The 13,577-nt window shown below is 43.6% G+C and overlaps 1 protein-coding gene and 1 long non-coding RNA gene across 5 annotated transcripts in view; both read left to right on the top strand.

Annotated features, from left to right (window-relative positions):
* Nucleotides 1-317: 317 nt before the first annotated feature.
* Nucleotides 318-13,577, top strand: part of Kifc3 (kinesin family member C3) — a 95,855-nt gene continuing 82,595 nt past the window's right edge. For all 4 annotated transcript variants that reach the window (XM_050143570.1, XM_050143567.1, XM_050143566.1 and 1 more), the window contains exon 1: nt 318-440. In XM_050143570.1, the coding sequence (XP_049999527.1) occupies nt 333-440 (108 nt within the window). In that variant the 5' untranslated portion in view covers nt 318-332. The remainder of the gene's footprint in view (nt 441-13,577) is intronic.
* The window catches only part of LOC126502522 (uncharacterized), a 4,657-nt gene continuing 3,403 nt past the window's right edge, over nt 12,324-13,577 (top strand). The window contains exons 1-2 of the long non-coding RNA XR_007591968.1: nt 12,324-13,406; nt 13,491-13,574. This is a non-coding gene — a long non-coding RNA (uncharacterized lncRNA). The remainder of the gene's footprint in view (nt 13,407-13,490; nt 13,575-13,577) is intronic.

Here is a 13,577-nt window from a genome sequence, read left to right as displayed (position 1 = left end):
TGTTTTTTTTGTGGTGACTAGGATGGAGTCCAGGGCCTCACCTACACCAGGCAGGTCCCCTGCCTCTGAACCACACCCCTGTCTTCATGGCAGGATTTTAAGGATTCTGATAGATAACACAGGGACTCCTGCAGGCCGTGTCTTTGCGGAGGTCGCTCTTCTAAGGCTTGGCTGGAGGGCAGCTGACTGTGACAATAACTAAAGGACACGGGGAAGCAACCAGCTGGGAAGGAGGAATGACCTCAGAGCCTTCAGGGAGGTGTTCTGCTGAGGAATTTGTACTTTAGCCCGAAGGCTGTGTGGGGCAGTTGGGAAGGCAGCTAGCTCAGGGAATGTCCTGGGCAGAGCTGTTTTTTGGAAAGGGGACCCTGGCAGCCTCATGGCGGTCCAGAGACAAGGACAGCTTGGAAGTGGAGACGGGGGACACACAGCAGAATGAGGTGAGGACCAAATGGGTGTGGGACAGTGGGGAGGAGAGGAGACAGAAGAGAGGTTTCAGCTAAGACAGGTTTCTCTGGCAGGGACTAGAGGATTGCTAGACCTTTGGGATTTGTGCTGCTCAGAAAGAACTGAAAAAAAATTGATTTTAATTAAATGTACACCTTTAGGGGCTGAGATTTCAGAAATTTATTCTTTTATTTATTTATATGTATGTACAAATGATCCATTTCACAGGCCCCTGGAATTTCTCTCTCTCTATCTAGTTTGATAGCATTCCAGACACACACACACAAAGTGCCCATAGGTAGGGCTATTAATCATTTCTCAACTAAAAGGGAACCATGCTGGAATACTCCCCAGCCCTGCTCTGCCCACAGCATTGATTAGAGTTATAAATAGACCTCCCAGGCTGGGAACATAACTTAGTGGTAGAGTTTGCTCAGCATACATACACAGGCCTGTATTCCACTCCATCCCCGTGACTCCCCAAGGCCTATATCCACCTCAGCCCCGTGACTCCCCAAACTTGATAGATGGCACCCCCTTGCCACCTTCATAGTCTCCCTCTTCTAGGATATGGTACTAATGTTTTCCTTTCTTTTTTGGGGTGCTGGGGATGGACCCTTGTGCATCCTAGGCAGGCACTCTGTCACTGGGCTATAACCCCAGACCCCTGAATTTTTGTTTTGTTTTATATTTTTCTTTCTTTCTTTCTTTCTTTCTTTCTTTCTTTCTTTCTTTCTTTCTTCCTTCCTTCCTTCCTTCCTTCCTTCCTTCTTTCTCTCTCTCTCCTTCCTTCATTCCTTTATTCTCTCTCTCCCCCTTTCTCTTCTTCCTTCCTTCTCTCTNTCTCTCTCTCTCTCTCTCTCTCTCTCTCTCTCTCTCTCTCTCTCTTTCTCTGTCTCTCTCTCAGACAGAGTCTCACTATTTAGCCCTGGGTAGCGTAGGCTCACTAGCTTTGTACACCAGACTGGCCTAGAACTCCCAAAGATCCACCTGCCCCTTGAGAATTAGAATTAAAGACATTTGCCACTACAGCCAGCCCCATTGTCTTTATCCAAATTCTGCTGTCCTTGGAGCCTGGACTCTGGTGAGGCTAAGGACGTTTCTCTCTCCTAGGCTCCTTGTCACGGGGATCAGCCTAGAGTGGCCTTCATGGTAGGCAGCTAGGCTGGCCTTGTGCTAGATGGACAGGGTGTCTGGGGTTTGGATTGAGGGGATTGTTCAGGGATGGCCCTGGGTGTCTAGAAACATTTCCCAATGCAAAATCCCCTGTTGTGGAATAGTAATTTAACTATGGAGAGACATGTTACATTTGTTTATGTTACTTTAAATGTATAAAGGCGTGTTACATAAGTTTCTGCTGCCTTTGTTAATGATATAAAGATGTGTTACATTTGTTTATGCTGTTGTTTTAATTATAGAAAGATGTGTTGCACTTGTTTCACCTTGCCTGCCTAAGGTATCTGATTGGTCTAATAAAAAGCTGAATGGCCAATAGCTAGACAGGAGAGGGATAGGCTGTGTAACACGAATAATAAAAACCCAGAAACAGAAATTGAGGTTCAAGCTGAAGATCAGAAAAGCAAAACAGCCAAGACACTAGAAAGGTTTTATCTCTACCAAGGCTGGGTGACTGAAAGCTGAACCCTGTGCCTCTGGCTCCTCTCCTCCTGTCTTATATCCTCCTCTAGTGCTGGGATTAATGACCTGTGACTCCCTAGGACTGAGATTAAAGTTGTGAGCCACTACCACGTGGATCTGTGGATCCATTTCTGCATTGATCTTGTGGCCTTGAACTCACAGAAATCCATCTGCTTTTGTCTTCCCAATCCTGAGAGTAAAAGTGTGTGCCACCACTGCCTGGCCTCTAGTGGCTTAGTTCTGCCCTCTGATTTTTAGGCAAGCTTTATCTATTAAGACATAAATAAAATATCACTATATTTCCCCTTTTTGTCTAAAATAAGAAGAAGGCTACAACTAATATAAGAAAAACTATATACAATAAATACAATAACAATATATAATATATATAGGCAATAAATATGTCAACAATATCTAGTCCATTTGCATTTGACAAATTCAGCGAAAATACTCCATATCTATCCTATCTTGTTAGTCCAAAGTCTTGTACCTAATTTACTTTCTATCATAACTTGCTTTCTGGTAAACTATAACTATCTAATCTTTAACTTCCTCAGAGATCCAAGAAGGAAATAATATTAACTGAATAAGCAGGAAGTATGAGCAAGTGACTTCCAAAAACTGTAAGAAATGACAGAAACAGCTGAATGTCTGGCCAGTCACCCAAAGTTCCTCTGCAGTGTTGGAGCATCTGTCTTCAGCCTACATGACTAGAATATCTGACAGACTTTTCTGTGAAGCAGAGTTTTTGAAGAATTGTCCCACCTTGTCTGGGCAAGATTTGGTAGTCACTGTTTTTTTGTGTCCTGCTTGTCCCATTAAGAAAGCATACTGTCAGCAGTTGAGGCAAGGCACTTTCTTGCCCAGTGACTTACTTTTGCCCCCATGGCTCAGTGGTTAAAAGTACTGACTGCTCTTCCAGAGGATCCGGGTTCAATTCCCAGCACCCACATGGCAGCTCACAACTGTCTGAAGATCTAGCTGCAGGGGATCTGACACCTTCACACCAATGCACATAAAATAAAGTTAAATAATAAAACCATAAAAAATATTTTTTAAAAAAAGTAAACTCCATGTGAAGTTTTTCCGATGCCCATCATATTCTCTGAAGTAGATTGGTGCTGCCAGGAGCAGACATGTCTCATTGTCATAAAAATAAAGAACAAAAGAACCTGATATTAACACATCTTAAATATCATATTTTGTAGGTCCCTAAAGTGTTTGAAGATGATCTAGTTATTTAAAATATATCTCTGTCTGACCTTGAAAACATACCTAACGTAACTACAAGTTTGATTGTAATAGGTGACTAATTACTAACCTGCATTTCCTTATTATCCTAGACAGTTTGTAATAATAACTTTCAAGGACTAGAAATTTGTATTGCATTGTTAAATGATCTGTATAGGTACAAAACCTTGAACATGATTAGAAAAATATGTACAGTCTTTTAACAAAATTAATCTCAAATTTGTATCATTATACAGAATTTGTATACAAAATACAAAAGTGCAATCCAATATAAAACATTTCAAACTAGTAGTTGCTTTTTAAAAAGTAGATTTAATAATCTACCTTTTTATCTTATTATAACTATAGCCTCCCTTTTTCTTTTCAAGTGCAGAGCTTGTGGGCATAGAGAATAAATAGGAAGGTAAATCTAGGCTCAAGAGAGATGAAGAAAGGAGAAAGAGAGGGAGATGCCAGGGGCCGCACGGTCAGACACGGAGTAGGACGTACAGAAGGAAATAAAGATTAAAAAAAAACCCGGAGGCAAAACATAGATAAAGAGAACCAAGACAGATTCTAAGAGCTGTAGAGAAAGGAGCATAAGACAAGGCTGAGCATTCGTGACTAATATTAAGTCTCCACGTCGTGATTTGGGAGCTGGTTGGTGACCCAAAAGAAAAAGCCTGGAACAATCCCCTGCTTCCTTTGGACTCCCGCCAATGCTGATTTAATCCCGTTGTTACTCAGAATGTCACCTGGCATCTCAAACTACAAGTTCTACAAACTGAATCAGAGTGCAATGTGTCAGGGAAGCTGGGGCAAATGAACCTTTAAATGTTTGAAGACCCTGATGAGCTTGTTTAGCTTGTACAGGATTCTGAACCTGTTGGATGTTTTCTGGACGAGTTAGTGATCACGCCTGCTTCTTTGTTTTGCTGTTTTATTTTTTAATTTTTTTTGAGGCAGAGTTTCTCTGTAGCTTTGGAGCCTGTCCTGGAACTAGCTCTTGTAGACCAGGCTGGCCTCGAACTCACAGAGATCTGCCTGCCTCTGCCTCCAGAGTGCTGGGATTAAAGGCATGAACCACCACTGCCCAGCTGTTTTGTTGTTTTGTCTCACTCTTTGGCTCTTTGTTTGTTAATGTGCCCAGGCTGACCCTGAACTCATCACAGAGCCTACTCTGGCCACCAATTTTCTATCCTCTTTTCTCAGCCTCTCAGTTACAAGGAGGACAGGTGTGGGTCAGCGTGCCTAGCTGATCACTTCCATCTGTTCAGTGGCTTCCAATATGCCAGGACAGTTGACCTGGGCTCCATGGAGCCTCCAGAGCCCTAACAGGACAGGAGCTCAGGTGATATGACAGGACCTCAGGGCAGGCTCGTCCCTGGGAGCAGAGAGAGCCACTTCTGAATTCATACATAAACCTAATAACACTTAGTAGCTAGGGATGGTGAGAAAGGCCTTACAGGGTATATGTGTGTGTCTGCAGGGCGGGGGTTACCTCTGCTTTTTGTTTGTTTGTTTTTTGAGACAGAGTTTCTCTGTGTTGCCCTGGCTGTCCTGGAACCTATTCTGCAGAGCAGACTGGCCTTGAACTCAGATCTGCCTGCCTCTGTCTCCCAAGTACTGGGATTAAAGGTGTGTGCTGCCATTACAATCTGGCAATGGGAAGTCCCTTGAGTTGGGATCTGAAGGATGGAAAGAGCTGATGTATATAAGCAGCACCTAGACACAGGCAGGATGAGGAACCCACTGCCTGTCAGATCTGCTCCAGAAGCCCATTTTCCTTTCCTTCCTGATGGCACACCCTGCTCACCAACACTTCAGCTTCCTGGACCTGGAACTGTTTCTGCTTTAGGGAAGTTATTTCCTATCCATGGGACCCTTTGGTCCTCTCAGCCCTGGCCAACTGCATTTGACTGACACTGAGAAACTGCATTGCACGGTGCTGTGGTTCCTGGGAGACGTGTTGAGTTTTGGTGATAAAGGAGACGTGTAAGCTCGTTTCATTCAAGTTAGTTGGTTTTCTAAGCTTTACTCTGCCTTTCCGTGATTTCCAAGAAAGGACTAGGAGACTCGGAGCAGATCTGAGTGTGTGCTGCCCTGTAACTGTGGGTGGTGACATTGTATGTGAACACAGGGTTCCTCAGAGGCCGGAGGTGTTGGATCTTCTGAAGCTCTGGGGTTACCGGGTGTGGGAAGCAGACTTGTGTCCTGCAGAAGAGCAGCGATTGTTCTTGACCTCTACACTGCCTCACCAGTCCCTTGTTTTGTCTAACAAGGTCACAGGTTGCCTAGACTTTCCTTGAATTTCGTGGAGGGTGACCTTGATCCTCCTGTGCCCACTTCCAAGTGCTGGGATTATGAGTTTGTAACCACACTTGACTGGTGATGTTTTTAAAAAATGAAAACAATGCTTTAATTATTTTAGTTACCTACAGCTGTTCACCCATCATGACTATGGCCTGACTTCGGGGTGTCAGAGAATTGTGTGAGAGGAATTTCTAAGGTCAGTTCTGAAGGCATGATCACAGGGTCTATGGCAGCTCAGCAGGAGTGGGTGGGACCCCTGGGGGGGTTCTGAGAGCTGAATGGAAGCAACTATAATTAATACTTCATTAGGCGACTCTTTGTGTGTATGGAAGCTGGGGCTGGAGTGAGTATAGGCGACAGGGTCTCAATGGGCTAGAAAATGCTCTAGGTTGCATCTCAATTCTTCTCTGCTTTTAAATTCTGAATTAAAATACAGCCATGCCATTTTAATAGCTTCAGCCATGTCTTTGGAAGAGGGAGGGAGGGAACACAACATGGCTTAAATTTGGACACGGAAGCAGGAGAGGACACCCAAGCAGAGAAGACACAGTCCAGTGTTTATTTGGGGTCTGAGGAAAACAGGGTTTTCTTGTGACATTTCTGGAAAGGCTTGTCTCTCTACAGAATGAGTTCCAAGCCAGCCAGAGCTACATAGTGAGATCCTGTCACAAAATATTAATTAATTTGTTAATTTAAAAAATAAAATTAGTACTGAAAAGCAACGGTTACCTTCCAGAGAACCCAGGTTCAGTTCCCAGCACTCACATGGCAGCTCACAGTTGTCTGTAGCTCCAGTTCTGGTGGATCTGATTCCCTTATACAGACATACATGCAGGTAAAACACCATTGTACATAAAATAAAAATAAATAACTTTTAAAAATGAAATTAAAGTTGGCTTCAGGTGCTTCTAAGTTTCACAGGAAGGAGGCCTCCCCAGGGGAAAACACACTTAATAGGTGCCCTTGAATTCTTTTCTTTTTCAAAATAGGGTATTTCTACCTGGACCTATTTAGTATGAGGCTCACAATGTAGACCAGGCTGGCCTGGAGCTCACAGGGATCCGCCTGCCTCTGCTTTCTGAGTGCTGAAATTAACAAGCGTATGCCATCATGCCCCAGCCTCCTCCATGTTTCTGTCAGTGTGGAGAACTGATTTTAATGTCTTCTTTAAATAGCTGATAGATTTCTAGGGTTAGAATCTTTCCGTGTGGAGGTAGTGTAGAACTTTAAGACAATTCTGAAGCCATTTCTGACAACTCTCAGTACTTCCCCTCCTCCCCTGGGAACCAAGGACATAACAGCTATGCATGCACGTACTGAGATGTTGGGAACTTTCCATCTCCCTGGATAGGGGCAAGATAACCCTTAGGTGTTGACTCAGTTACTGATGTTTTGAATTAGTCCCTGAGAAGGGGCAAAGTGACCCTCAGAAGTTTCCCTTTACCTCATCTGATCTGGCAACCACTCTCCAGCCAATTATTAATAATAGCCTTTTTGAATAAGCCAATCATAATAGTTAAAGAACAAAACCCAAACACCCCTTCCTTCTGTGGTTTTTCCCTTTAAAAATAGCCTGTACCAGACATTCAAGGTCTTCTAGCCTCCCGACTGCTGGAAGACCCTGTCATGACAGAATTAATAAAAATCCTCATGCTTTTACATCAGCTGTGATATGAGAGATGGTTTCTTGGGGTGACTCCTCCTCCTCAGTGATTGGACACTAGGATCCAACAGTAGGTTTTAACTAGACATTCAATTTCTTCTAGCAGGTATAAGACAATTTAGTCTTTCTGTTTCCTCGCAGGGGAGTTTTAGCAGGTTGAGGGTTTAACAAATTGGTCCATTTTCTTCTGAACTATCAGACTTCTGTGCATATCTCTTTATCAATCTTGTCAAAGAATCTGCTTCTGTTTTTTTATTTTCTGATCCTCATTTTGTTGGGGCTTTGAGATATAGTTTCACTATGTGGCACAGGTTAGTCTTAAACTTGTAGCAATTCTCCTGCCTCCCCAGTGTTCAGTTATAAGCATGTGCCCAGGTAACTCTACATCCAGTGTGTGTGTGTGTGTGTGTGTGTGTTTTCCCTTGCTGCTTAGGTCGGCATAGAACTTTTTTAAAATGTCTTTTGGAGACATGGTTTCTCTATGTAGCCATGGCTATTCTGGAACTTGTGATGGTCCTTCTGTCTCTGCCTCCTAAATGCTGGGCTTACAAATGTGAGTCCCCTACTCAGTTTCAGTCTGGAATCTACAGGCTTACGTGATTGTTTTGCTTCAGCCTGAGATTACAGGTCTGTTCCACCACCCATTTCAGCTGTTTTCATTGTTGCTGCTTTTCCTGATTTTTCCATTTTCAATGTTACTGATTTTTTTCTCTTAGCTTTATTATTTCTATTTTTTTCTTAGTTTGTTAAGGAGGAAAATTAGTATCTCCCCCACCCCCATGTGTGTGTGTGTGTGTGTGTGTGTGTGTGAAAGAGAGAGAGAGAGAGAGAGAGAGAGAGAGAGAGAGAGAGAGAGAGAGAGAGAGAGCGCTTTGCTAGGTAGCCCAAACTTGCCTTAAAACTTCCTATTCTCTTGTTTCCCCCCTGAGTGTTGGGAGTATAGGCATGAACCACAGTGCTTGAACTAGATTAGCTATGAACTGTGGCTCTTAGTCTTTTAAGATAAACATTTAATGCTATAAATTTTCCTTAAGCAGTACTTACTTATATCCCACAAATTTTCTTCTTTCTTTCTTTCTTTCTTTCTTTCTTTCTTTCTTTCTTTCTTTCTTTCTTTCCTTCCTTCCTTCCTTCCTTCCTTCCTTCCTTCCTTCCTTCCTTCCTTTTGTTTTGTTTTGATACAGGGTTTCTCTGTAGCTTTGGAACCTGTCCTGCAACTCACTCTGTAGATCAGGCTGGCCTCAAACTCACAGAGATCCGACTGCCTCTGCCTCCTCAGTGCAGGGCGGGGCGGGGGGGGGGGGGGGATTAAAGGCATGCGCCACCATTGCCTGGCTCCCACAAATTTTCACATGCTGTATTTTCATTTTGGTTTGGTTTGAATGGTTTTCTTTTGAGACTAAGACTCTCACTTTAGAAAGGTGCTGCTGTTGCTGGAAGAGCTGCCACAGGCCTGTAAAATCCCAGCACTCAGGAAGCAGAGGCAGGAGGAATGCCACAAGTTTGAAAAGCCAGCCTACACAGTTAGTTCTAGGCTAAAAAGTAAGACTTTGCCTCAAGCAAAGTGAAGCGCAAAGCCAAAGCCAAACCAAACAAAAGAAGAAACGAGCTGTTCGGTTTTTAAGTACTTTTGCAGATATTTTTTTTCTATTTGCTTCAAATTTAATTCCATTCTGGAAAATACTTCTTTTTATCATTTCTAAGTCTTTTTAAGTAGGCGGAAGAGATGGCTTAGCCATTAAAGGCACAACTCACAATGAAAAAGATTTATCCTTCTAAGTATGTCAGGATTTGTTTTACGCCATACAGTGTGGTCTAATGGTGCTTTATGTGCACCTGAGAAGATGGTGTGTTCTGCTCTTACTAGATGAAAGATTTCATGAAAGCCAATAGGGTCCATTCAGTTGATGGGATGACTCAATTATTGATCTACGGACTTATAACATCAATTATTGAGAGAGGTGTATTGAATTCTTTAAATGTAATTGTATATTTTCCCATTTCTGCCTCTATTTGAAGCCATGTTGTTAGGCACACGTGTTTAGGGTGGTTCTGCCTTCTTGGTGAAGTAGTTACTAGACCCAGATTCAGGTGTTCATCCCATGGAAGACCAGTGCTCGAGAGATGGATGCTGGGATGATGAAGGTGTAGCAGAAGGGGTGAAGGCTTTATTCAGCGAGCAAAGAAGGGAAACTGGTTGCAAATGCCCACAAGCCCATTAGCCAAGACCCTAAGACAGGGAATCACAAGTTCAAGACCAACTTACACTACACATAAGTTCTTGGTCAGCCTGAACGACACAGCAGGACCCTGTCTCGAAAGCACAAAACAAAACAATAAATGAATGAATGAAATTGGCTCTCTCACCATATATTCAGGTAGGAATAATGAGGGAGATGGCCAGGAAGTGGGAGGACTATTCATGGCACTTCTGGGACTAGGTGGAATTTTCTAAGAGCTGACGAACCGCCTCTTTTCATGGCTTTCTTGATCTGGTGTTTCCAGTCTTGGTGGCTATAGGTGTCATTAGCCTCGAAGGCTGGGTGAGAGACAGACTAGGCAAGTCTAGCTCAAGTGAAGCCTGTTTTATAGTTTTGGGCAACACATTTCTCAAATGTTTCAGATGCCTACATGTAGAGCCCAGTCCTGTTTGACCTGAAGGTTAAGGCAGGAGATGAGACAGACAGAGGGCAAGGCTGACTTTTCATCCATCCTAATTACCTACCTGTCACCTGCAGGCCCAAGCAAAATGCCCGTGTTTTCAGGCTCCTGAAGCCCCGCTGGCAATCACAGCCACAACCCACGCAAACATAGAGGTAGTGGGGGCTAGCGATGAGCTGCCTAGCTACCTGACCTCCAAAGTCAGTGGTTTCTAATGTAACTGAGAGCTAGTCAGGATGGGGTTTCTTTAGGTTTCCCTGCGTGATACAAGAGGGTCCACTCATTCTCTGTGAAGGAGCTGGTTTTGCTCTGACAGGCAGCTTGGCCTCCGAGTTGATTCTGAAATCTTGCAGAGGGCATCTCGTGGGGCAAGGTTTTCCTCCTGGTGACAAACTGGCCCTTTTATCATTATGTAAAGTCTCTCTTTATTCCTGGCCATTTTTCTTGCTCTAGTATTTATCTTATATTAATATAGGCACTTTGGCCTTATAGCTGCATATATATAGCTTTGTATACAATAGACCTTTTATTTTCCCTTTATATATAATATTATTTTTGTTTGTTTTGTTTTTTTGAGACAAGGTTTCTCCAAACCCTGCCTGTCCTGGAATAGTGTAGCCCTGGCTGTCCTGGAACTCAGAGATCCACCTGCCTCTGCCTCCCAAGTGCTGGGATTAAAGGCGTGCGCCACCATGTCCAGCTCCTTCATTGTTATGTGTGAAGAATTTCTTGGGGGCCTCTTCTGAAGTCAGAATTTAAAAGGTGGCTGTAACAGTTAATGACTCTGATCCCAGTACTTCAGAGGTTTAAGTAGCAGTGTAGAGCTAGCCTGGGCTACAGAATAAGACCATCTCAAAAAGGCAAGAGCTGAATACAGTGGCATAAGCCTGCAATCCTAATACTTGGGTGGCTGAGGATTGGCATGAGGATGAGGCTAAGCCTCAGTTACAGCAGAAAACTCTGTCTTATTTGAAAAAAATCAAACTAAACAAAAGCCTAATTTAAAGTTGGGCATAGTAGGTCCTGCCCATAATCTCAGTACCTTGGAGGCTGAGGCAGGAGAATGACTACAAATTCAAGGCTAGCCAGGGCTACACAGTGAGACCCTATCTCAGAAACCAAACCAAACAAAACAATTTAATGTTTTTTGCATTTTAGTTTGTGGGTTCAGACAATTTACATTTAATGTAATTATAGTTTTTGAAAATAGTTCACCATTTGGTTGTTTTCTGTTTATCTTTATTTTTGTTTCTCCCTTTGCCCGCCCACATTGTCTTCTAGGTTATTTTTAAATTAATTATTATTATTGTATGTTTGTGTAAGTATGTGTGTTTGGTTTGTGGTATGTGGTGTGTGTATGTAATGTGTGTATGTGTATGGGGTATATGTATGTGTGTGACGTATGTATGTATGGTGTGTGTGTATGTGTGTGACTATATGTGTGTGTGGTGCATATGTGTGGTGTGTATATACGTGTATGTATGTGTGCATGGTGTGTATGTATGTGTGTGATTTGTGTATATGTGTGTGGTGTGGTGTGTGTATGTTTGTGTATATGTGTGTGTGGTATGTGTATATGCATGTGTGTATATGCATGTGTGTATGTGGTGTGCCACAGTGTGAATGTGGAGCTCAGATGACAACTCTGTGGAGCTGGTTCTCTTTTCACCTATGCATGGGTCCCAGGGGTGGAACTCAGGTGGCCAGGCTTCTGTGGCAAGCACCTCACCTGGCTAAGCCACCTCCCAGGCCCTATTTAAATATTTTAAGTGTACTATTTTAGCTCATCTATTGTGTAGGGTTTTTGTTTTGTTTTGCTTGCATAGCTTGGGTCCCAGAACCCTTATTAGGGACAATAAGGGAATAAAGAAGTGACAGGCACATGTACAGAGAAAAGCTGATACCAGGCTACCTTGAAACTCATTTTATATCCTGAGCTAGTCTCAAACTCATAATAATCCTTTTTTTTAAGGTGTTGATTAAATCCAGGGCTGTGTGCATGCTAGATAAGTTCTGTATCACTGAGCTATATTCCAGCCCCAAATAATTTATTCATTACTTTTAGATTAAATTTTATTTTGTAATCTTGGTTCACTTTGAATTCTCACCCCCCTGCCTCAGTTTCCTGAATACTGGGATTGCAGGCATTTAGTACAGCAGCTGGCTAATTTCTCTCTCTCTCTCTCTCTCTCTCTCTCTCTCTCTCTCTCTCTCTCTCTCTCTCCATTCTCCCTCATTTCTCCTCCATACCTCCTCTCCGTCTCCCTCCCTTTCTTCCTCCCTCCCTCCCTCCCTTCCTTCCTTCCTTCCTTCCTTCCTTCCTTCCTTTCTTTGTTTCTTTCTTTTGAGACAAGGTCTCTCTACATACCCCACCACTGCCTGGCTGCTATCTTTCTTTTAAAACATGCAAGGCTTTAATACCAGCACTTGGGAGGCAGATACAAGAGGATCTCTCTTGAGTTCGAGGCCAGCCTGGTCTACAAGAGCTAGTTCCAGGACGGGCACCAAAGCTACAGAGAAAGCTTGTCTCGAAAAAACCAAAAAGAAAAAGAAAGAAACAAACAAAAAACAAACAAACAAAAAACCTGGCACAACATACAAATCAGGCCTTCATCCCCGTGCTCAGGGCCAACCAAGTGCAGGTTGTCTCTGTGAGCTGGAGGCCAGCCTGTCCTAATAAGACCTATCAATCAGTCAGTCAGAAAATAAAAATAAACTAGTCTATAGAAATAAATTGATGAGGAAAGTGGAATTTGAAACTGGGTTTCATTATTTTACATTTTTTTAAAAAAGAAATCTTTATTTTATGTGTGTGTTTTGCCTGCATGCATGTCTGTAGAGTAAGGTACATTCCTGGTGCTCTCAGAGGCCAGAAGAGGTCATTGGATCCCCTAGAACTAGAGTTACAGATAGTTGTGAACTGCCAAAGGGTGCTGGGAATCAAACCCAGGTCCTCTAGAAGAGCAGTCAGTGCTCTTAACCTCTGGTCTATCCCTCCAGTATCCACTCACACCTTTTTGTTTTTAAAATGTTTTAACACAGGGCATTACTCGGCAGTCCTGGCTGTCCAAAAGCGAGCTATGTAGCCTGGGTGGCCCCAAACTTACAACAGCCTCGATCTGACTCTCAGGTCCTGGGGTCAGAGGTGAGCAGCCCACGCCCAGCTACACTGCTTCTTTATAACTCACCCTTTGGACTGAGGTGCCCATTTGTCTCAAACTGTTAGAGCAGGTTCCTAGAATTGGTAGATAGATACACCAGCCTCCTTATTCATCGCTATAATGAAATACCCAACGAGAAGGCAAATGAAAAGGGGAAGGGTTTGGGCTCACAGTTTGAGGGTACAGCCCATCATGGCAGGGAAAGCAGCAGGAAGCTGCTTGCTCACCCCTGGGCAGGTGCATGGTGTTCCTCACACCTGGGCAGGTGCGTGGTGTTCCTCACCCCTGGGCAGGTGCATGGTGTTGCTCACCCCTGGGCAGGTGCGTGGTGGTCCTCACACCTGGGCAGGTGCATGGTGTTGCTCACACCTGGGCAGGTGCGTGGTGTTGCTCACCCCTGGGCAGGTGCGTGGTGTTGCTCACCCCTGGGCAGGTGCATGGTGTTGCTCACCCCTGGGCAGGTG

Source organism: Alexandromys fortis, unplaced genomic scaffold, assembly GCF_014885135.2.
Source record: "Alexandromys fortis isolate MF-2015 unplaced genomic scaffold, M_Fortis_MF-2015_v1.1 scaffold_1, whole genome shotgun sequence".
NCBI lineage: Eukaryota > Metazoa > Chordata > Mammalia > Rodentia > Cricetidae > Alexandromys > Alexandromys fortis.
This window is presented reverse-complemented; position numbering and strand designations above follow the sequence as displayed.